Source organism: Pempheris klunzingeri, chromosome 15 (genome assembly GCF_042242105.1).
Source record: "Pempheris klunzingeri isolate RE-2024b chromosome 15, fPemKlu1.hap1, whole genome shotgun sequence".
In the NCBI taxonomy this organism is placed as follows: Eukaryota; Metazoa; Chordata; class Actinopteri; order Acropomatiformes; family Pempheridae; genus Pempheris; species Pempheris klunzingeri.
In genome coordinates, this window is record NC_092026.1 from 23,126,622 (window position 1) to 23,150,153 (window position 23,532).

The following is a 23,532-nucleotide window of genomic DNA, read 5'->3' on the forward strand; positions in this document are numbered from 1 at the left end:
TTATTATTACATATCTGCATGATTATCTTCTACTACAACATTTCACAGAAAGCCTTTCTAAAACCCCTCTGGAAGACGGATCTTCGAGTGACAATTTCTCCACTGCTGCTTTACTATGTCACATAAGATATAAAATAATAAGAATAAAAATGTCATTTGAATATAGACTAAATGGGTGAACAGAGTTTATTTTTCTTCAACTAGTTTTACATAGTTTCAACTTTGATTGCAATCAGTCCTCCTAGTAGAACAACCGCTTTTGGATTATTGATGTATGATGTTGAGTAGAAGTTGTAATTATCAATGTCCCAAAGACAATCCTTTATGTAGATGAAGTATAATATAGAAATAATATACAGGCATATTGTATTGTATTATTTGTAGCTTCTTGGTTATTCGTATTTCATTCGTAGTGAGTTGTTTGAAGTGTTTTTTGTCAACTTTCATTACACTGCCAATGTAAGTTCATCATCACAGATGTGTTCAGGCTGTCTGTAAAACTGAATCCTCAAAGAACACAGGGACAGTCCACCATTCTGGGAAATCTCTTTATCAGAGTCAAATGAGTAGATCAATACCAGTGCGAAGGGATGTCCGAGACATTTCCCAAACATTTCAGACTTCTGACTTTGCAGACAAACAAAACTGTTAACTTTTGAAAATACCAAATCAAACCACAATCTTTGCTGACATTAAAAGGTTTTTAGTAGCTTCACCACATGTGGCACGCAGAACATTAGTGTCTGTGGTGTCCTACACTTGTACATCCACCATCGTCGTCTATGCACTCTAAAAATGAAGCACTTTGCTAACTGGAGAAAACATCCTCAGTGAACATCCAGTTACTGTTTGTATAATTATAACTTGCACAGACAAACCGCCATGATGAAGTTATAGATGCTTTTTTGTTAGAGGAAAAAAACACACTGACTTCTTGCATACCAAGAATATTTTATAAATGCAATCTAAAAAAAAATGTAGTGAGAACTGCTCCTGAAACACGACAGCCTCCACTGTTTTCCACCATTGTCTTTTCTAATCTTTGGTGAAATACACAGAATTCAAGAGGTTACAGGTTTGAATAAACACTTCAAACACTGGATCTCCCTTGTAAACACTGAGATGAACTGACTCATTCATTTTATGATCTGACTCTGAGTAAGACTGCTATTCTATTTCCTAAAATGTCAGCCTGTTCTTTTACAGACTTCTTTCTGATCTTCTGTAAGGCAGCCGCATGAGCTTTAATACACCAATACCTTTGGTTTGATAATGTGATTTGATACACACTGTGTGGACCTTCTACTGTGTATTTGAATGTGTATTTTTCATACCTAAAGGCACAGTTTAATATAATCTCCCACTTGGATGCAAATAGATTATTTCTTTTATTGGTTGTGCATGCCTTTAACTCTGCCTTTAACTTCCTGAGTTTACACCACATCGAATAACTGTATTCTCTCTTTTTGTAAAATGTTGACTGAAGTTTCCTATGAGTTTGGAGAATTAATAAAGGGCTTCCAGAGTGTTTAATCATCAGCTGCTCCTGCTGTCCTGGTTTATTTAACAGTGCAGTCCAGTGTTGTGCCAGTAGAGGGCACTAGAGGCCCAACTGTGGTCTGATTCATGCTTCACATTTTCAGACCGTCTACTCAGCACTTCACTGTTACTCAAGGTAGAGCTCATCTAAAGTGTTCTGTTAATAGTAACAAATCTTAACAATCCCCTTTTTTTTAAATGTCTGTACAGTAAAATATTAAACAAAAGGAGGTAATTAAATAAACTGGAGAATCCTTTGCTGAAAAAATTGTGTGTGATTGCTGTGACGGCTTTATAATGAAAAAAAATCTTTTTTTTTGTAACATAAAAACTGTTAATTACCAAAACAACATAAAAATCCATTAAATCATGTTTAAATATTTCTATACTGAAACATTTCTGTTCTAATATTTTGCACGTCAACTATTCTCTTTCAACATGGAGGAAACATTGAACAATCGAACATTCAGCACAAGGTATCGATGACTGTCAAGCACTCATTGAAAGAATTACAGATTAGGATCCACTGGCATCAGACAGTTATCACTAAAATGGCAATTACAGGCCTCATTTGTGAGATGATCTAATAACCTGCTCCACAAAGAAACGCTGGTAAGTGAAGCACCATTGCAAATAGTAGCTCATCTCAGTCTGTGATTCTGTGATTGAACATCCTACCAACATATTTAACATACAAGAACAGCTGACTGGGTTCCCAAGGGATTTCTTCTCAAAACATTATTAGTTATGAAATTAAAATCACCTGGGAAAAAAAACAATGATTATTTTAGGAATTACGGTTAATTTTACATATTGTGTAAAGTGAAAATGATTTGTTTAGGATAAACGTTTGCCAGCTTCAAAATGACTGCACCCCTACTCTCCCTGAGAGTGTGTGATACTTTTTAGGACCCATGGCAAACATTTGACTCAATAAATAGTTCTATCTATCTAAACAGCATTGCTATGTAGTGTTCAGAGTTGCTCACTGACCAAGTGAATATAAGTGGTGTGAATGGGTGAATGAGGATGTGATGTAAAAGCGCTTTGACAGAGCATTTACCATTTTACTATTTCTTGCTGTGAGGCAACAGTGCTGCCCTGAAAACCAACTGACCAATCATTTCAGAACATTTGGCTTCCACAGACTGTCAAAACTGTTGTGCCAGATGTCCTTATAAAAAGAACTTTAAGATGCTCTTGATGCCAAAAAAAAGAAATCTTCCAGTCTGGATGTAATTCCTCCTGAGCTGCTCTGAGTTGTGGCACATGGTTGGTCCTATCCTCCTTGACTCCATTAAATATTCGCTCAAGGTTGGCTCTTTCCATAAATATCAAAAAACTACACTTATTTGTCTCCTTTCAAAAAAGTATAAGGATCTTTGGACTGCACCGCCATTATCATTTTACAGTATATTAAATTATTTGAGGTTGTATTCCTGCATTACTTCTCAGATTCATCAGACCTCCTTAAGAGCCATTTGACCATCGCCAATATACACTTACTACATATAATTGAGGCATCATCTGATGAACATCCTGGGGCAGTTTTATCTTTAGATGTAGAAAAGACAGTCAGTCATGTGGTGTGTGGTATTTGACAAGAGAACAAGGCAGGGCTGCTCACATTACCCAGCTCTCACTGGAACCTTTAGCCCAGGCAGTTTGGGAAAATCAAGCCATATCATAATTGTTGTAATGCATTATAATCATTATTATAATGCATTATTATGTGATTATATTTACTGTAAGTGGCCAAAATGTGCTTTAAGTGAAATATAAAATTCCCAAAGAGTAGGCAGATATAATACTTTACATGTTGGTCAAAGTTGGTCAAATTAATTAATTTTAAAATGACAATATTAGCACAGGAAAAACAAGCACTACTAAATATATTACACAGAATAATATTACTGTATTGTTAGTTCATAATTCAGATATACTATGTTTCCACTTGTCCTTTGAACAAGTGGAAGTGACTGAGAAGCCTGACACCAGAGAAGAATGGTGGTGCTGACAGTGGGTGGATGGGACAGCAGTTATTTGTACATGACTTTAGTCAGAGAGAAGGAAGTTAGAGGTAAATATCCCCTTAGAGGTTGAGACTTACCAAGTGCTGATACCAGGCCATAGTTTTTTAAGGAGTCACATTTGGTGATCAAACCTTTACATGAATCTAAAACATACTGCTGCACCGAACCTCCAGCTGCACAGTGGAGCTACTTTAAACAGTGAACCTGGAGCCTTAAAGGTCTCCTGCTTTCTTCTTTGTCTGTGAATAAAACAGTACGTTTTCCCCCAAGCTTCCTTTTTTCCAAAAGCATAATGAGAGCCCAGTCCTATAATTGGCGAAATTATTAGTTCCATCATATGCTAATTAGCTCATATGTAAATTGCAGGGCCAGATGAATCCCAGTGCCGACTTTGTGTAATTAGTCTGTAACTCCTCTGCATCCTGTGGAACGTGGGGAAGTTGATGGGCCAAAAGTGTGTCAGATGCAACAGAGGGAGGGACGGGAGACTAATTAGAAATAACTCACATAAAGCATTTCTACATTAATTACTACATTTTCTGTGTCCCAATACTTTTTTTTCTTCCTTCTCCCCACAACTGGGTTGCGTCAGAGGAGAACATCGCAAACCAACAAGGAGCCTGACTGCTGCTTAATCAAAGCTGTGGCTCCTTATTTGCATTTTTAATTGGAATTAATTATGATTGCCCAAATGTGTATGTGTGTGTGTGTGTTAACTGTGCTCAGGGATATTCTTGCTTATGGGAATTTCTTCATCAGATGATGTCATTATCAATAGCACAGTGTGTTTCGCTTTACAGAGACCAGGACCTGAAAACAACTGACCAGACAGACGGCTTTTCTGTGCAATGCATAGATCATTCCATGGTATTTATAGTGCATTGATGTGGATATAGTGTCTCAAACTAAATAACCATCAACAGGCAGGATAACTTGAACCTGCTGGCCTTCTGGACTGGAGCTTGAAAACTGTGGTACCAAAAAACTACCAACTGTCTGAGATTGAGGGAGCACGTGGTTGCTTTTAGATTAGGAGAGAAAGAGTTCTGTATGAATGGAAATGGTCTGTATTTGTGCACCTTTCTAGTCATTTCAACTGAATCTAAGTTGGAGACTATTCTTTCACACTCTGAAGCTGCTTCAGGAGCTAGTTGGGGTTCAGTGTCTTACCCAAGGACACTTTGACATGTTGACCCATAGGAGCTGGGGATCGAACCCCCGACCTTCTGATTGAAGGACGACCCACTCTACCTCAGTCTCTCTCCTGGTTGAGTTCAACAGGTTTAACACTCGCTTCGCAGCCCACAATTAGCATCAGAGGTAGCAGGTCAGTGGTCTTCCGCTGCAGGCCGACACAATTGTTGGCCCAAAGGCACAGCTTAACTATCACAGACACCTTTAAACAGACTGCCTGTTGTTGTGTATGGTTACAGAATGTTTGAACCAGTGTTTGTACCCAAGAAAACACCTGTCACCTGTCTTAATGATTATTGTTGCTGTTATAATAAGTAAAATAAGTTCTTGGAAAGACTGGTTAGAGCATATATTATATGGAACATTCCCCCACTGACCCATTAGAGTTTACCTGTAGATGACACTAGCTCACTTGTTCTGCATGTCTTGGTCCTCAAGAAGAAAAGTACATGACATACAGTGCATGATAAAAGGCCTCACTTAATGTAAGACCAGAGAAACCATTGCCTACTTGGCAAGTTCATCAGTCCATCGACTGATCATCTATCAAAACTGTTGGTAGTTTTAGATTTCTGCGAGCACACATCACTCACACTCACCTCTTCCCTCAACAATAAGGCACAACAAAGGGCTGTTCTTCCTGAGAGCTTCCATGTAGGAACAGAAGCTCTGCGCAGGACTAAAGAAACTAAAAACTACACTCTGTCACCTGTGTGTCAAACACGTGATCAGTAGGTTTCCAGCTATATTAGAACTTTTTGAAAATCTATCAAGTCCCCCAATTTGCAGCAGCTTCCATCTGAACCCCTTGACCAGGTTTCCACATAGGAGCTGCAGAAACAAACGTTCATGGATTCCTCAAGGAGAATTTCAAAGGAACAAACTATTTGTTTCTTTCAGCACAACTCAAAAGTTTTGGTTTTGCTTTGACATCCATGAAATGTTCAGACAAAGACAAGAGAGAATGTTTTACATGGAATATGTAGCACATGACCTTGGCTCAGGATGTGTCTAATTCAGTCTTCTGTAATTTTGAGGGCAGCACCGCAGGCAGCGACACACAGCCCACTCCCACCCAGGGGCCCCACCCACACATGACCCCAGGCTATCTGACAGCCAGCAATTAGAACCTTACCAGTAACTACCCCAGACCCTCATTACCAGTTAATTAAATCAAATCTATCAGGAATTATCTGTGTAAACCTGGGAGGAATATCTTCAAGAAAGCTTTCAAACCCTCAAAAGGAAGAAGCAGAAAGAGGTTTTCTCCTGAAATGTGTCCCTCTCTTTGAGCATCAATTGGGAGTTGACTGTTTGACCTGTGAGCAAATCTCAGTTTTTGATTCTAAGAACTTTGGATCATGGTTTGGTTCAAGTTCCTTATTTGAAGACAGTAGCTATGCCTACAAATAAGATGCTTTTTGTCATGTGTTGGGTTAAAACAAAGGCGTTTTCACAAACAATGTAGAGTTTTTATTCCAAAAAGCAGCACTTATGAGCTGGAAACTTTTCATATTCTATTTAAACAACAAGAAAAAGGTTAAAATCCTCCATAATTTAGACATTCACTTCACAAAAATAACATCCATTTATTTATTCTCAAACAGGTAACAAAAAGCTACAAAATGACTGGCGATCTATGCACAGACATAAAAACATAGAAAAGTCAGTGTGGCTGGATTGTCCACAAGTGGCTTCATCATCTCTTCCTCCTCCTCCTCCTCCTCAAGTTCATGTCCTCATTGCTTCCCCATCAAGTGAACTTATATGTGTGACTGTCAAGGAAACCGCAGCACATCTCTCGGCTGGTACATTGACAACACAACTACAGCAGTCTGAAGGGCAGTGGACACCTACAATATTCAGTCTACCCTCATTCATTTAAATAGGGTGGGCAGAATATTTAGAACAGCTGTCAGTGTGACACTAGAACTGAACATCAGAATAATTGTAGATGTAACTGATGTATCAACACTTCTCACTAAGAAGCAGCTTCAGCTTGGTGGGCCTGATACACTACTGTAGAACTGTAGCATGAAGCATGATGTAGTGTTTTCCAATGCTGAATGTCCTGCCCTCCACAGTGACTGCCACTGTTGTCAGTGATCATCACAGTAGACATCATGTGCATTTGTTGCTGCTCTTGTTACAATTAAGTAATAACGCACCGTTCCCACTAAACAAAAGGTAACAAGACCAAAAAGAAAGACTGAAATATGAGCTCACAGATCCATGGCTCAGGTCTCTCTCTATAACTTACCACTGCTCTGTGCTAGAAACACTCTGTAACCCACTTTGTTAGAGGATATAACCATTTGAAAATACTAAAACAACATACATGTACTCCCCATCAGTGTAATGTTTTAATGGCAGATCAATACAAGCTTTCTATTGTATTTCATCTTGTTGATCTTGTCTTCAGTTTTTAGGAGAGATCTTTGCAGCAGCTATTAGCTTTCATATGGATGTCTTTGTGCACATATCATATCCTATTACGTATTCAAAATAATGTTTCATTAATTGTTAATTAAATGTGCTTCATACATCAGTGCAGCTGCTGATTACACTGCTTGATCAGGAGACAGTAAGTGATCACGTTTACTGGTGTGTGCCACTAACTGTAATACTAAGGTGCTGTCATGCTGAAGGGAAATGGCAGAAATGATGGAGGGAGAAGCGGTTACTGTCCAGTAAGAGGTCTTTTGTCCTGAGCCGTCATTGGCTGTAAAGGATATGACTCGTAGTTGAGTTTCTGGGTGAGAACTCCTGTCAGGATGAACTCGGCGTTGTGGACATCTGGACAACAGAGACAGGACAAAACACATCAACATAAGGTCTAATGCAACACTTTGGTTCACAGGGTCAATCTCCTCCTTACTTGGTACTGTTTCTGACCACTAGGAGAGTGAGGCCATGTTTTAATGAGTGGCTCCCTGTTTTGTACTGTGCACAAGGACACACATACAAGTGGGCAACTCACAGGAGAGGACTGCCTTTTTTTTTGGCTATTTAAACTTTGCAGCATGCCAGAGGTGGCAGTCCTAAAATAAAGATGCGTTTAGGACTACACTGGAATTGGGGTCCTGAAGACACACAACTGGGGAGCAGGCAGTAATGGTCGGAAATGCATTGGGAGCATGATTTCTATAAAAAAAAACAAAACCAATCCCGACCGGGGTTCTAACTCTCATCCTGCCACTGGTGTCAGAGTATCCCACTGATTGACAAAAAAGAAACATAGCAATGTGCTGGCAAAGGTGAAGAGGAAAAGGACTGCCTGGGAACAATATAGAGTTTTCATTGTTCATGTTTTTAAGCGGCTTCGAAAATGTTTTACACAAAATTAATTTGTGTCTAACAGAAATTAAGTTTGCTTCAAGAAAACTCCACAAGACAAGACATATTGGAAATGTAGGAATTGTATCTGTACAGGTGGTCAATATTGTATCAATATTATCGCAACTATTGATTCTGTACATCCCACCCCAGGGCTCCAGTGTCCTGGCCCCTTAATACTGGCTAGAGTTCAGTAAAGACACCCAGTATCATTCAGTTAGGAAACACACAGCGCCCATCTCTACTATCACCTTCTAAACATTTACAACACTCTGCACTCAAACAGGAATAAGACTGTGTGTGTGTGTGTGTATGTATGTTTGCCTTACCAATGTTTTTCAAGAAGTATTCTCTACAGAGGTGGAGGTCATTGTCGCAGGAAATTAAGATGATTTCTGGAAGGTTCTGCAACCAAAGACCAACATGTATTTAGAACAATGTAAATAAATAATAATCAGAGAATTAATCAGAGGTATTTTTCAATCTTTGTTGATACTAATGCTTTTAACAGAAACACCATCACCTACCACTGGCTGTGAACTTATATCTAGGTATAATATCTGTCATGTGGTTTTAAAGTCCCTAAAATACATTTGTATCCCACCTCTGTTACATATTAAAACCCTTGCTGTGAGGGCTCAGTGTTTTTAAGGAGGGACAGTTGCATTAAAGGATTCCAGGTAAACTGAAGGACCTTGTTCTGTTTATGCTCCATGATCTTTCTGTAGGAGGGTTGCTTGGCCAGCAGCTTTCCCCCAGCACTCTCCAGGATGGCCTTCATGGTGCTAAGGCTGGGGCAGATCCCTGGGGTGAGGTAGAAGTACTTCCCCTGCAGAACAGGGACAAAGCACGTTCACCAGAACCAATCCAAGTTTCCACTATTTAAACTAGTGTGTCATTTCCAACTCGTTTCAGTGTCTTACCTTGAAGAGCTGTGTACTGTGGGCTCTCTTTAACGACTCCTCCAGATTGAAGCCAAATAACACCTCTGCCTCAGCATCCCTTAGAGTGTAACTCTGCTCATCTGCAGCACAGACACACTAGATAAGTCACTACTGTGTGAAATAGTACACATTTTTTTCAACAAGGACATTGGCCCTCTGATTAAAGTCAATTAAATTATGAAATAGATGTTCAATTTATACTTGAACCTCATACATACTGAATCTGCACAACTCAAAAATAACTCTAAATGAAAAGAAGGGAAAAAGAGACTCAAAAGAGGGAAGACTAAATGAAAACAGAGTGACCTTGTTGTTATTTTTGGTAGATAAAGTTTTCTTACAGTTGCAGCCCCGGTAAATAACACACTCACATACCCACAAACTTCTGGCTCTTCCAGCTCTCCTCCAGCCACTCTGGGCTCACGATGTGTTTGACCACAGACATGGCGGTAAGGAACTTGACGGTGCGAGTCACCTTACTGGCTACCAGGTGAGTAGCTTTGTGACTGCTATCTGCAACTTCACCACCTAAAGCTTGCAACCTCTGCAGGGAGGAAGAGATGAGGACAGACACCATCACACAGTGAGGCGTTAACGTTAACATGTAACTTGATTATATGAGTGAGAGAGTAATACTGACATTCTGTCTCACTACCCTGTTTATAGGATTTGGTTTTACCTTTGTGTACTGCTGTACTTGTGTGGGCTCAAAGCCTGTGAACATGACTCGAGGAGTGGACTCAGGAGGAAGCTTCTTACTGGGGGATTGGATCTCCTCCAGTCTGCACACACAGAATTGTACCCACAGTACCATTATTGCATGTTACAGACTCCAATATTTTTCTACATTATATAATATTTAGAATTACAGATTGGACAGTTGACAAGCAGCCTGTACCCAGATCTGTTGGACTGACCTGGCCTTCTTGTTTGCAGGCTGGTTGGTGGAGTCCATTATCTTCTGTTTCTGGAGCAGCTGGAGACTCTGGACAGCACAGAAACATTACAGAGACACAATCAGATGAGCCGACACAGCATCGACTGCCCGTATGGTTTCTTCCATCTGTACTAACCAAACAAGTTTCAAATATAAGCTACATGGGAAACACTCATTCATTGGTTTTCATTGGGTTATTTTACATCCAGACGCTGTACATGTGGGGAAACCATGGAGGGGTTTCTCTTATAATAGTATTAATGCAAAACAAGTTTAAAAACTCAGTGAGGTGCAACATAACTATTTGGATAAAAGTGTAGGGGTGGTTATGACCATGATTTATGAGTACAGGGTAACTAGTGCAGACTGTAAACACACCAGAAATATGTTTTGCACTGAATACATGATTGACAAGACAGAGTGTTTAGGTTGGTTGATGTTAAAAGCAGGTACGCTGCACGGATGTTTCATAGGCGTGTGAGGAGCATTACAGCCCAAAGCATTTTGTGTCAGGATAGTAAACATCTTCCAGATGGAGCTGACTGGGCTGGTTTTGACACACCAAATAGAAGGAAAGCACACTGTGGATTTCATCTCATCAAACAGCGCTTCAACAAACTCACCACCAAAGCTTCAGGAGATATCTTGATCGGCGTTCTCCAAGCAGCTACAGAAAAATACAGACAGTCAGCACAGATTCATTTATACACACAGATTCAGACAGACAGACACACACAAAAAAAAGTTTGGCAATTACTACTGATTACACTTTAGATACAATATCAAGCTTAAGGCTGTTTCATTAGTCCTACTCCTGTCACACATACATGCTCATACCATATGAATCAAACATCTGGGACTCTACAGTTCTACGTACAAACATAACACACTCCAGTAAGGATACAGAGTGTGAACTAACTGCCTTGTTTATTGTCTGATATGTTCTTTCTAACATAAAATGTTGATGCCTGTTAATCATGGTATTTTCAGCTGTACATACCCAGCAGGTTCTGGACCAGTTGTGGATTAGGCACCAGTGGTTCAGAGAGTGTGTAAATGGAGTATCTGCTGTGCTGAATCTGTCTCAGTGCTTCAAAGTTGCCCAGCAGTATATCACACAGCCACTGGGCATTTACACACGGGATCTTCCACTCCTTAGCCTTCTCATATTTAAGCCCACTTGGTCTGTGGAGAGATCAGCAAGATAAACATATCACCAACTGCTTCTTTTGATATCTTGGTCTGTAGTTCTGCTGCTCTCAAACGAAACTGACTGAGACATGCAACACTCACTGACTTACTCTCTACCTGGCACCTTGCTATTACATGTATTCTGTTGTTGTTTGTTGTATATTTGCACACTGACATCATCATTAGCATCAAGCGGTGCAAGCACCCTAACAAAATGCAAGGAATTACTATGATCATATTCTTAGCTAATATAAATCACTATTTTGGAGGCCTTAACATGCAGCAAGAGTAGTGAAACTGTTGCATCTTGTCTTTAATATCAGAGAATGCTATTGTAATTTTATTGCATTCTCTTGTATGGTGGCAGCAATTGTTACAATGACAATAAAGTTCCTTAATTTGATTAGATTTGGCTCTGGCAGAAATCATGTTCATGGGCGAGTCAAATTATTAATGTTTAGTCAGGTTAACTAATGTTGCATTAACCTGCTAACTTACCATTGGATGGGTTGAGAACACATATAGCTACAGTAGTTAATATTGTGTCGCAAATTCAGTTTTGGGCTGTTATCAGTGGTCAAAATATCATCTGGTGATTCTCCAAACATTAAAGGAACTAGAGGGGGCAAAGGGGATATGACAATTCTGACAGCAGGTTGATCATCCCGCAAAGCTGTGTTTTTGTGAATGACAATCTTACTCTTTACAGATGAGGACACTGTTACTGCGACACAGATATCCGGTGTATCTGGCACCAGCCAGATAGGCCATCAACTTCAAATCATCTCTGTCAGCATCCACAAAACCTGTCACTGAAATAATCTGAGAGGAAAGACAGAAACAGGGAAAAGGTTTGAGTACGTAGATGACAGGCAGATGTCATTAAGAAGGGAAAAAATAAAACATAGGCAATTACAATTATTTCTCTCATTTTCTGTACAAGTGTAAGAGTAATATTCCAAGTGGAGGAGACTTCTTGAATTCTCAGCCATATAAAGACTGTTACCTGGTTAAATAAACTGGAGATTCCATGATGAAAACATACATTTTTTTTGGTCATTGTCCTCATTAACTACACTAGGGGACGTCAGGCTGGTAACATCCATGACTGTGTGACCCAAAGTAGCAGTTGTTTGCAGGAGTTGGACCTACATGCTGAGAGCAGGGTTTGGCTCCAGGAGGGAAGGCAAAGGGCAGATGTAACGTCCGATGAGGAGGAACCATCTTCTTCCTCTTCAGTACAGTGTTGAGCCAGTGTGCTGTTACACAGCGCTTTCCTTCTCTCAGGGCCTGACAAAGAACACACCACAAACAACCACAAAGACAGCAGTTTTTGAATAACACATCAAACTTGGTTAAACTAAACCAAAGAGAAGAATAGCTTGATATTCATCATGCAGTTCAGTCCATACAGTCAGTAAAAGAAAATGGTGAGGACACGTGTAGCGCCTTTCAAGTCTTCTTGACCACTCATTCACATTCACCTTTTCACACATCATTCATACAGGAGGAAGCTAACTGGACAGGAGGAAACTGTTCATTCACTCACCAATTTGGGGTCCAGTGTCTTTCCCAGAGACACTTTGACAAGTGGACTCAAGAGCCAAAGATTGAACAGCCTGAGCTGTGGCTCACAGTTGACTCCCTCTTCTCCTAAATGTTCATAAACTCTAACTTCTTTACTTTCAGATACTCAGTCAATGCCTTCTCCTGTCACCATGTTTTGTTTGTAATAATCTATTTTCTAGATCGTCTCCCTCTGTTGTCATGTTGTCATGTGTTGGCATGTTTTATAGTGGTAGAGTACTTACTACATTTGTGCTCTGATAGCACACATCCTTACCTGTACATACATGTTACTGACTTGACTCTCACACAGCAGGTGTGTACAGCGGCTGGTCAGGGTGGGATCAACAGCACCTCCACATGCCTGGATCACCTGAGGGAGGAGTTCATCAAACATTAACCAATCCCTTAATTTACCATTTTGTCTCAATGCTGATGTTAACCACTATTGCTGAGTGTAAATAAGCAAAGTCGAGTCAAGTCAAGGTAAATGTATTTGTACAGCAGCTTTCAGACCCAATGCAACTCAAAGTGCTTTACAGGGACATAAAACACAATAAAAACAAGACAGAAACATTCAATTGCACATAAAAGATAATAAAATCACAAGAAAATAAACAGTTAAAGCTTAAGAGAAGATGCATTAAAAGACAAGAAAAGCATGTGTATAAATAGTTACAAGTTAAAAGTTATGCAGCTCTATTACTGGAAAGTGATGTTTTAAGGCCTGATTTAAAAGCGCTGACAGTTTTAGCATCTTAAGTGTTCAGGAAGCTTGTTCCACAGGTGAGGAGCATAGAAACTAAAAGCTGCTTCACCTTGCTTGGTTCTGATTCTGGGAATGCTGAGTAGACCTGCACCTGATGACCTAAGACCTAAGGGGTCCAAGACCATTTATTGCTTTGTAAGCAAGTAATAGGACTTTAAAATCTGTCCTTTGGCACACTGGAAGCCAGCGGAGGGATTTAAGAACCGGTGTGATGTGCTCCACTGTCTTGGTGTTAGTGAGGACTCTGGCCGCCGCTTTCTGGACAAGCTGCAGTTGTCTAATTAACTTTTTATTACGACCCGTAGAGACACTAGTGCAACAGTCCTGCTGAAGATAAATGCGTGAATACGTTCTTCTGTATCTTTTTTTTTTTAGTAACTTTTTATTTATGAGAATGTAATCGGACTATTTGATTAATACAAGTAAATTATTTTAACTGCATTTATATAAGAATGATTGTGTCCCAAGCTTTTTGAGCCATATAAGCAGATGATCAATGTAACTGTGATCACCACTCATAGCATAGGCTCCTGATCATTATGCAATGCAGCTCTAAATAAAGACTATTACCTTCTTACTTTTTGTTAGACTGAGCGACTGTCTTACCCTCTTCCATGTGGCCAAGAGTTGTTTGTCAGCCATCTGTTCTGGATAGTCAGCAACAGCAAACACACAGCCCAGCAGGAAACCATCCTGAGGAACTGAAATGGAAAGAAGTTACAAAGGTGAATCTGCAAGTCACAAGAGTTTTATTTGTCATGTGTGAAACACTCAGTGAATACGTTAGCAATTCAATTCATGCAAGTAAAGTAAAGACGACAATCTAAGGCATACAATAAGATCTTACACTGACAGCAGGTGCTACCATGTTAGGCGCCAACCTGCTCATCACGGGCCAGTTGCACTAGTTGGATGCAAAAAAGTCGAGTGCAAGCCCTATAACAGGCTTAGCTATGTTCAGCCTTGTGATAAATATTTACACCCAGCTGACACATTCGTCCTCAATGATAGTTTCCTTTCACGTTGCTTATTTAGGCGCCAGTGGCACTCTGGTCATGTTGAGCTAAGATGGACAATATCTGCACATAGCCTCTCTTACAGACTTCAGGCAGCAGGTACTGAAGGCAACTGCACAGGAAACTACCAACCAATGGTATCTGCTTCAAGAGATCAGCTAGACTTTCAATCAGTGAAGAAAGAAATAAGAATAAAGAAATTATGTGACAGTGAAATTACAAGTAAAAAAGGAGAACCTTGAGTTCAACAAACGGAAACGCCATACATTCCATATATCTGGATAAATATAAATACCTGAATGAATCCTATACAGTCAAATTATATCGTCTCTGCATAGATGATGGTGCAACAGGTATTGATTCTACGGAGGGCTAAGGGCACATTTTACATCCAGCCTAGTTTTACAACTGGGTGAATGTCCAGCTGGTGGAGTCTATTCATTAACACACACACACACAAAAAGATGACGCTCTCAGCTCAAGGGCAACCACCAACCAACTGGTCACATCCTCTGTGTTGTGGAGGACAACACATGAACAGGTCAACGAGTGGCCCAGGTGACCACACGTCTTGAGAACCTTGCCTGGACAAGCAAGACAAGTGGCAACACCGAAGCCTGCGCAGCCAAGAGGGCTGACGGGGCAACGGGTGTAATTTAACTCCACCACGTGCCCAGAAGACAACCCTGATGAGAAACCCTCAGCTAGAGTCAGAGGGAGCCGGAGTACCCGGAGAGAACATGCAAACTCCACACAGGAAGACCTGTGCTGCCCTAAAAATTCTGGGAATAACATCAAATATTTCATTACTAACTGAAATACCAATTGAACAATGCTGTGCAGTGTTCGTCCAACATCAGACGAGGGTCAGGTGACCAGTATGTCATCATTCTCATAGCCTGATAATTGAGAACAACAAGAAGCCAAGTCCTGAATCCCAGAATTGTGTCTCCAGAATACCTGTGTTCTTCCAAAAATCTAATGCCAATTTCAAATATAAATACTAACAGAGTAATAGCAGTCAGCAATGCTTGACCAACATACAACAGACAACAGAGACTCCTGATTGTAGGTGTACTCACTGTCTTGTCCCGGCTCGTGTCCAAACAGCTGGGAGATGTGAGGAGGGTGCTGGAGCTGAGGCTGCATTGTGGTGGTCTGCTGCTGCTGCTGCTGCTGCTGCTGCTGCTGCTGCTGCAGGACCTGCTGGTTCTGATGCTGCAGGGCCTGCTGCTGCTGATTCTGCAGGTGCTGCTGCTGCAACTGCTGCATGTGTTGCTGTTGTTGCAGGAAATGTTGCTGTTGCTGTTGTTGCTGCTGCTGCTGCTGCTGCTGCTGCTGCTGCTGTAAATGCTGTTGGTGTAATTGCTGTTGATTCTGCTGTTGCTGCTGTTGCTGTAACATCTGCATGCGCTGCTGCTGTTGGAACTGCTGGAGCTGTTGCTGCAGAGCCTGTTGCTGCTGCAGCTGCTGAAAACCAGGCCGTAGGAGCTGCTGGGGCCGCAGCTGCTGCTGGGAGAATGCATGCTGCTGCTGCTGCTGCTGCTGCTGCTGCTGCTGCTGCTGCTGTTGCGAAAACATCTGTTGTTGGTGTATTTGCTGCTGTTGCTGCAGAAACTGTTGGTGCTGTTGAGGCAACTGTGCGAACCCTTGTTGTTGGGCAACCTGTGACTGTTGCTGTTGGTGATGTAGCTGCATCACCTGATGCTGCTGCTGCTGCTGCTGGAGGTGCATCATGGGAAGCTGCGGTTGCTGTGGTAACTGTTGGTGTTGTTGCTGGCCAACCTGGTGTGACTGTTGTTGTTGCAGTAACTGTTGCTGCTGCTCTGCTGTGAGGGGCTGACCTGGCAGTTTGGACTGACTGAAGAGAAGAGGGTTGGTACTGTTAGGGGTCTGAGCATGGCTCTGACTGGTCTGCTGCTCCAATGGCTTTGCCTGATTGGCTGTCAGATTTTGGAGGATCTGCAACAAAGAAAAAAAAACAACAGAAAGTTACAGCATAGAGTGATATGATATCAGTATTTTCATCTTGATGTCATCATTCAGTAATACTAGATTAATATGAGTCGTGACATGTGGCCCTGCTGTTCCTGAGGTAGAAGTTGCCTCTGTGAGAGAAGGTATGTGCTCTTGGGCAAAACATTGGAATTTCTCACATGTGCTACATTGGCAGGTCGATTGTCTGGCTGCATGTCAGAGTTGTTGGTGATGTTGCGGAGGGTCCTTCCAGCCACGTTCCACCCAGAGATGCCTTCTGTAACTAACACACCTAATAAGCAGAAAGAAGTGAAATCTTCATCAACAGGATACATGATTGCACCCAGAGAAGCATAAAATGTAAAAATACATTCATTATTTTTGCAATATACTATGATTAGTGAAGATAGCCCATCAGTGCTTATTAGATTATGACCTTTAAAATATTTAATTATCTTTAACTGCAACAATCCACTTTTTTTGCAGAGCCATCAGCTCAGAACCAGCTGAAACCAGTGGGACCAGGTACACCATCTACTGTCCACAGAAGTCTGGCCAGAAGTGGTCTTCATGAAAGAATTGCAGCCAAAAAGCCAAACCTCCAACATGGAAACATGGCCATGCGGCTCAATTATGCATGGAAATGTGGGAACTGGGGAGCAGAAAAATGGCAGTAGGTGCTCTGGACTGATGAGTCAAACTTTAAAATATTTGGCTGCAGCAGAAGGCAGTTTGTTCGCTGAAGGGCAGGAGAGCAGATCAACATTGAGTGTCTGCAGACAGCAGTGAAGCTGCTGGAGGTTCCGTACAAGTTTGGGGCTGCCTTTCGCAAATGCGGTTGGGGAGTTCAGCGTAAAGAAGAACAAGGTGTCCTGGAAGTGATGGTGTGCCCCCCACAGAGCCCTGATCTCACCATCATCCAGTCTGTCTGGGATCACATGAAGTAATTTGAGGCAGCCGACTTCCACAGAACATGTGTGATTAGTTCTCCAAGATGTTTGGAAGAACCTACTTGCTGAGTTCCATCAAAAACTGTGTGTAAGTGTACCTGGAAGAATTGATGCTTTTTGAAGGCAAAGGGTGGTCACAACAAACACCGATTTGATTTAGATTTTTCTTCTGTTTGCTCACTTTGCATTTAGTAAGTTGATAAGAATAAACAATTAAATCTAATATTTTTGAAAGCATTCTTACTTTACAGCATTTCCTCACACCTGCCTAAACCGTTACTGTAATGTCTAACCATGATAAGTAACTCTATCTAGGAGGAATTGGTTTGTGAAGTTTCCTGACATACTGACCCTGCTGTGCAGTGTGACTGATGGCAGCAGAGCGAGCCTCTGGAGGCATGGTTCCTCCGCTGCCAGGTACAGGAGGCACAGTGGCACACAGGTTGATCAGCCCACTGCCTGTAGAGGTCACTGGGTCTTTGCTGCTGGGTGGCCCACCCCGCCGTCTGGCTGTGCCAGCTGGAGCAGCGGGGGTCAGTGTGGCCACTTCAGCTGGTGTCCAGTTGAGGTTGGTGCCCTCCTTCTCTGTGGAAGAGTCATCGTCAGAGTCGTCAAACATGCGCTCATTGCGGTGATCAGGTTTGCGCGGGGAAGTGGGGGAGACTGAGTTCAGTTTTTTTGGTCCCGGTCGTCTGCGGGGGCTGGACTCCTCTCCAGACGAGCTGCCACTGGACCGCCGGGATCGCTGGGGGCTGTAACTTCCATCTGAATGGGAGTGCTGGTCATATGAGTCTGCTTCGCTCTCCTCCGCTTCTTCAGGCTCTATGTACGTGAGTCTGGGATGATAGAGCGCCTCATCTTTCCTGCTTTTGCCTGTGAAGGTGGAAAGAGGGAACGACTCGTAATTGTTGTGCATCAGTTGACTGGTTTAAATCTGATGGGTGATTAGCTACTCCATTTTTTGTTGAAAATATATATATGAATATATAGATTCTCATTTTGTGCAGTGGCTAGCCTCACAGCAAGAAGGTTCCAGGTTCAAATCTACCAGATGATTGTATCAACTACGTCTGCAAAAGACTAACCAAACTATGCACAAACTATAACTAACATGAATGGAAACATACATCAGATTACACGAACATTACCTTTAACAGAATCGGTTATCCAGTCCGGGGTGACAATCTTAATGCCAGGGTGTTTCAGCGCACACTCAAACTTGGCCTGGAGGGAAAATACAAGCACTATATACTTAGATACCCATAAAGATTAACATGACCACTGGTTGAGTGGGTGCATTTATGCTATATGTTGTCATCACATGAGTTTGTGTAAAGAACTTCAGCCAACATGAGATCAAGCATTGATGGACAAATCAATACTTTCATTACAGACATTCTAGGTAGAATGAAAACAGCAAAAAGGTAAAGATCACACATAGCTTGAACTTACTCCCTTTGGTTCCTTCACCACTAAGTGGGTGACCTTCTTGTTGAGGTTAAGCTGACATTCTCCGCCATAAAAGGTTATATAAGCCCACAAGGAGTTGAGATCATCTGGCAGCTGTACACACACACACACACACACACTTAAGATTTTGGACAAGTCATGTCTTTCAACAGTGAAAAGTCTTAAACTTAGCCCAAGGTAGGGCTGGGTGATATGGACCAAAACTCCTACCTTTAGTTTTGACACAGCCAATCACCAGCATACAGATGTGCATTATGTATAACAACTACACGTTTCGATATACTGTAAAAATTCTCTAGCCCTAACCTCAGGTCAGAAATCCCAAAAAGGTTGAGTGCAAAATGAGTAAAGCAACACTGAACTTTGTCCATTTAGAAACAACCCATATCTTAACTTAACAACAATTCAACTAACCTCTCCTTTCTTGATTTTTCTCTCAACATTTCATGACATGCACATATAGAAACACGAATAACTAACACCAAACACACTTACCCTTGGAAGACAAGCTGTCACACCAAAAAATATCTGTCCTGATTCTGGGGAGAATCCAGTAACTCTGTGGTGTTCATGGTTATGGAAAAACACAGTAACCATTAAAAGCTATTATACTTGACTGTGGCATTTTCACTAATTCCACACATTTAATAATCCTTTAGACCAATGAATCCCCCAGAAAACATTTTTAATTTCTGGAATTCTAAACATTAACATCCATGTGTTTTTTTTTCTTCAAAACGTGTTTAAAATCACATCAGTCTGAGGCATTTTGGACTTTACGGTGACAGGATACGGTAACAGGTCTCCACATCTGACAGAGAGGATCACCCAGGATGGCTGGAAAACATTGAGAGAATGAAAAGTTAATTCATAAGTGTGTGTATCTATATCTATCTATCTATCTATCTATCTATCTATCTATCTATCTATCTCTCTCCAACAGTCAGAAACAGACTCCATGAGGGGGGCATGAGGGCCTGACGTCCTCTAGTTGGACCTGTGCTCACAGCCCAGCACTGTGCAACCCGAATTGGACCGGAATTGGTACGTCCACCATTGGCATCCTGTTCTCTTCACAGATGAGAGCAGTTTCCAATTTAACTGTAGAGAATGTATTCCATTTCTCAGTTGTTCTAAGCATGAAGTTGCTTAAGTGCATGTAATCTCTAACACACATGCATGTGCTGTGTCAAGCAAATATTTGGTTCATACAGTGGCAAACAGAGCTATTCCACCCCATGTTTGCAGCACCCCCTCCCAGAGAGTAGTTACAATGTCCCTGGGTGTTTCAGCATGCCTTCTCATTGATTCTACAAGTCTGTGAAACTAAAGTGGAGGGATGGAACACCATTCTCCCCAAAGATATTCACTCTTTTGGTGTTTTGGTGGTAACGTGTCGGTCATTAATCTCCCATAGGTCTTCCACTGGTTTGAGATGTGGTGATAGCATTTGATAGCATCAACTGGGTCTGCTCAACATTTTTATACATGTCAAAGACCATGTTTAAATGTTAATTGCTTAATGCTGAAGCTTCTGCATTTCTTCCACTCATTCATTTGGGTTTTTACTTTAATTTTTCATCCTTTTCCATTTTCTCTCAGTCACACTAGGTTAAGGTAGCTTTAAACTGCCATTACTGTTAACATAACAAAACAATCACCTTCTATGTGCTATGAAAAACCAAAATAGCACATATTCTATTTTATGCATTAAAGGAGTAGTTTGATATTGTGGAAAATACACTTATTACTTTACACGTACAGACATGAGAGTGGTAAGTTAAAGAAAAAAGCTTTCTATTGTTTAAACCCATCCACCAAATGAAGAGACCAGGTCTCAAAAAGCCAAAGATACAAATACAAATCCTTGCCTGGCATGAACATATTTCCATACATACAACCCTTACCTTGACAACAGGCAGGTCAAAAACCTCTCTCGACTCGCCAACTTCAGGGTTGTCCCCATCCTCTGCAATGATGTGAGTGGCCAGAGCATTGTAGGACACCTCCTTTCCTTTCCCTGCTTTTAGCAGCTGCACAACCTGGGATTCATCAGAGGTTGTCAGTCAAAGTCTACATCAGTCCAGATGACACCAACACTCTTCACAGAATGAACACTGGCCAAAAACCATACAGTACAAAATGACAAGACAGTAAGTAAGCAAAAATTATCTAAGCCCTTCTAGGAGTAACTTTGATAGCAATTCAACATTACTAACATATACGTGGCAGATGTTGGTGGCCACCATGAGTCCATTTGATTTCAAACTAACTGTAAATTTTATTCATTCATTTTATGTCTCCCAGTGAGACGTCTGTATTGGTGAACAGGGTCACCAAGCAAAAAACCTGGCTCAATCTTGCCCCATTTCAATGCAGCATTATCAGGCCACGCATTTCATTATCCAATCTAATATGTGGAATTGCACAAGGTCTTCCATTTACATTACGACGTGATGCTGTAATGAAGAACCACGAAGCAAACAAAACGATCAATTAGTGTCATAGAATCTTGACAGCATCTCTCTCTTGTGATAATTCAGTTAAGAGAGTCTATCAACTGCATTTAAGAACTCTTTCAAACTCAACAAAACACTACAAAATCAGTATTACACCATTTAAAGCCATTTGAACAAGGCATCCATAGAAACCCATGTATGTATGGTGCTTCGGCATAGAGTTAAGGAAGGATGAGAAAGAATTAAAACATACAGTGACATCTTAAGATCTGATAAAGCGATCTGAGGAGTGACATGCAAAAAAGAAGTGGCTGTGGTTTTCACTATTGTTAAAAGTGGAAGTGCACATATTTTACACAAGCAGAAAAGTATATAATTTATTAACATCGGAAAGAGAGTTCCCTCTGCATCCACAGTGCAGTTTTGGTCAGACAGAGCTCAGTAAGTTTCCATTCTTGAATACCTGCTTTACTGTGCTGTGCTTCCATGTTCTTATTTCACTTAAGCAAAAACCTCAGTCTGGTGCATCACCTATGCTGTAGCACTAAATCGTGATCATTTCATGGGATTTACCAGGTCATCTCTGGTGTAAATAAACACTCAAAATACTGGTCCGACTTGAAATCACTATTTGGCAGGAAGTGTAGCTCTGTGCTACCGGTCTCCAGTGCCAACTCGTGAAATAGCAGTGACGCATGCGCAGTAACGAGCGCCCAATTGAGCAAGGTGCTGACAGTCACAGGTTGATGCTAAATAACACTGTGCGCCTGCTATTCCACTACACGTTAGCACAGCAATGCAGGAGTGGTTTAGCGAAAGCCAGCCTTTAAGCGCCAGCTTTGCATCAAACGTTAACTTTGCAAGCTCCGTGACAAATAAACTGTGGGCTATAAGCTAGCAGCTAACTGCCTGTGCAACTATGAGACTCATAGCTAATGGTAAACGAAAAGTGCAATGATAAGGTAGCTAGTTAGGTAGCTTCTGCACAACATATCCACAGTCAAGTCAAGTATCATAAACACTATCTGACACACAACTTTATACGGCGCACTGCTCTCTGCCTATCATGCAGCACGCCAGCCAGTCAGCTAGCTGTTTAATTTCTCCAGTAACATTCAGTTTAGCTTGAATGGCGCTAGCATGTTAGCATGCTACCAGTAAATAGCTACAGGAAGCTAACGTCCAGAGCCTCACCTTTTGGTCAATGTCCCCTACCACGTAGAATTTGACATCTTTGAAAAGTTCGTCGGAAACCTTATTTTCCTCCTCAGACATGATTATCCATTAATGTCATAGGATGATAGATTTAAAAACTAGTCAAAAGCTAAAAGAATAAAGAGTGTGTGTTTCAGCCGCTGCTCCGGGAGCGTACAGTAAACCGGGGACACTCCAGCGCCAAATCACCGAGCGCGCCTTGGACGACTGCATTCTGAAGTGCTGAGGGGGGGGGGTATTATCTTTGTATCCATTTATTGTCTCTTTTCTGACGCAGTAATGCATCCTATCGCTCAAGATAGATTTCTATAAAGGGAATTTCATCAAAAATACTAATATGACATGTTTTCAGGTACAGGGATTTATCAGTATTTTTTTCTAATGGGCATGTTATCCCCCTGCGATGAGAAAGTTGATGTATTCATCTAAACGTCTAACCTAGATCTGAAGCACACAGTGAAGAGGAGACAAACTTTGTGTCACTGTTTCATGTCATTTGCAGTTAGACAAAACCAAACAGTGCCATTCACAAAAGATGAACTCCATCGTTTTTGAGTCAGTGTCTACATCCAGTACATCTAGTTTAGTTTGTGGGGGAAAAATTTATTTGTGAAAACTCTAGATGTCTTTTGCATCCATGATGCTTCCAATGAGCTTTTCATAAGTACTTTCTAAACAGTACAACCATAATACTTACCAGTATTGCCATGAAAGCCTTAAACGAAATGTATGGGTTTGTCTCTGAAACCCTGGTTGTTCCAGCTTTATAAGCACTGGAAACATGGATTCAGTGGAGCTGACAGGTAGAATAACACCCTACCCAGGTGTCTTGTCCTACAGACAGTTCAGAGGTGTGGAGAACAATGGTGCATATTTAAATCTAACATTCTCTGACAATGTAACACTGACCATGTTAGATTTAAATAGTCCATATTT

General features: G+C 41.2%; 1 protein-coding gene across 1 annotated transcript; it reads right to left on the reverse strand.

Annotated features, from left to right (window-relative positions):
* Positions 1 to 6,345: 6,345 nt before the first annotated feature.
* Positions 6,346 to 22,759, reverse strand: paxip1 (PAX interacting (with transcription-activation domain) protein 1). The gene is made up of 23 exons (XM_070845092.1): positions 22,576 to 22,759; positions 20,830 to 20,964; positions 19,716 to 19,759; positions 19,418 to 19,481; positions 18,905 to 19,015; positions 18,601 to 18,676; positions 17,804 to 18,325; positions 16,682 to 16,794; positions 15,608 to 16,487; positions 14,116 to 14,210; positions 13,018 to 13,113; positions 12,327 to 12,464; positions 11,875 to 11,996; positions 10,984 to 11,168; positions 10,607 to 10,650; positions 9,964 to 10,031; positions 9,726 to 9,828; positions 9,422 to 9,590; positions 9,026 to 9,126; positions 8,797 to 8,931; positions 8,432 to 8,507; positions 7,498 to 7,562; positions 6,346 to 6,531 (listed from the first exon to the last, which is right to left on the reverse strand). The coding sequence occupies exons 1-23, from the start codon at positions 22,654 to 22,656 to the stop codon at positions 6,520 to 6,522; spliced, it is 3,435 nt and encodes a 1,144-aa protein (XP_070701193.1). The 5' UTR covers positions 22,657 to 22,759; the 3' UTR covers positions 6,346 to 6,519.
* Between the last annotated feature and the right edge of the window lie 773 nt (positions 22,760 to 23,532).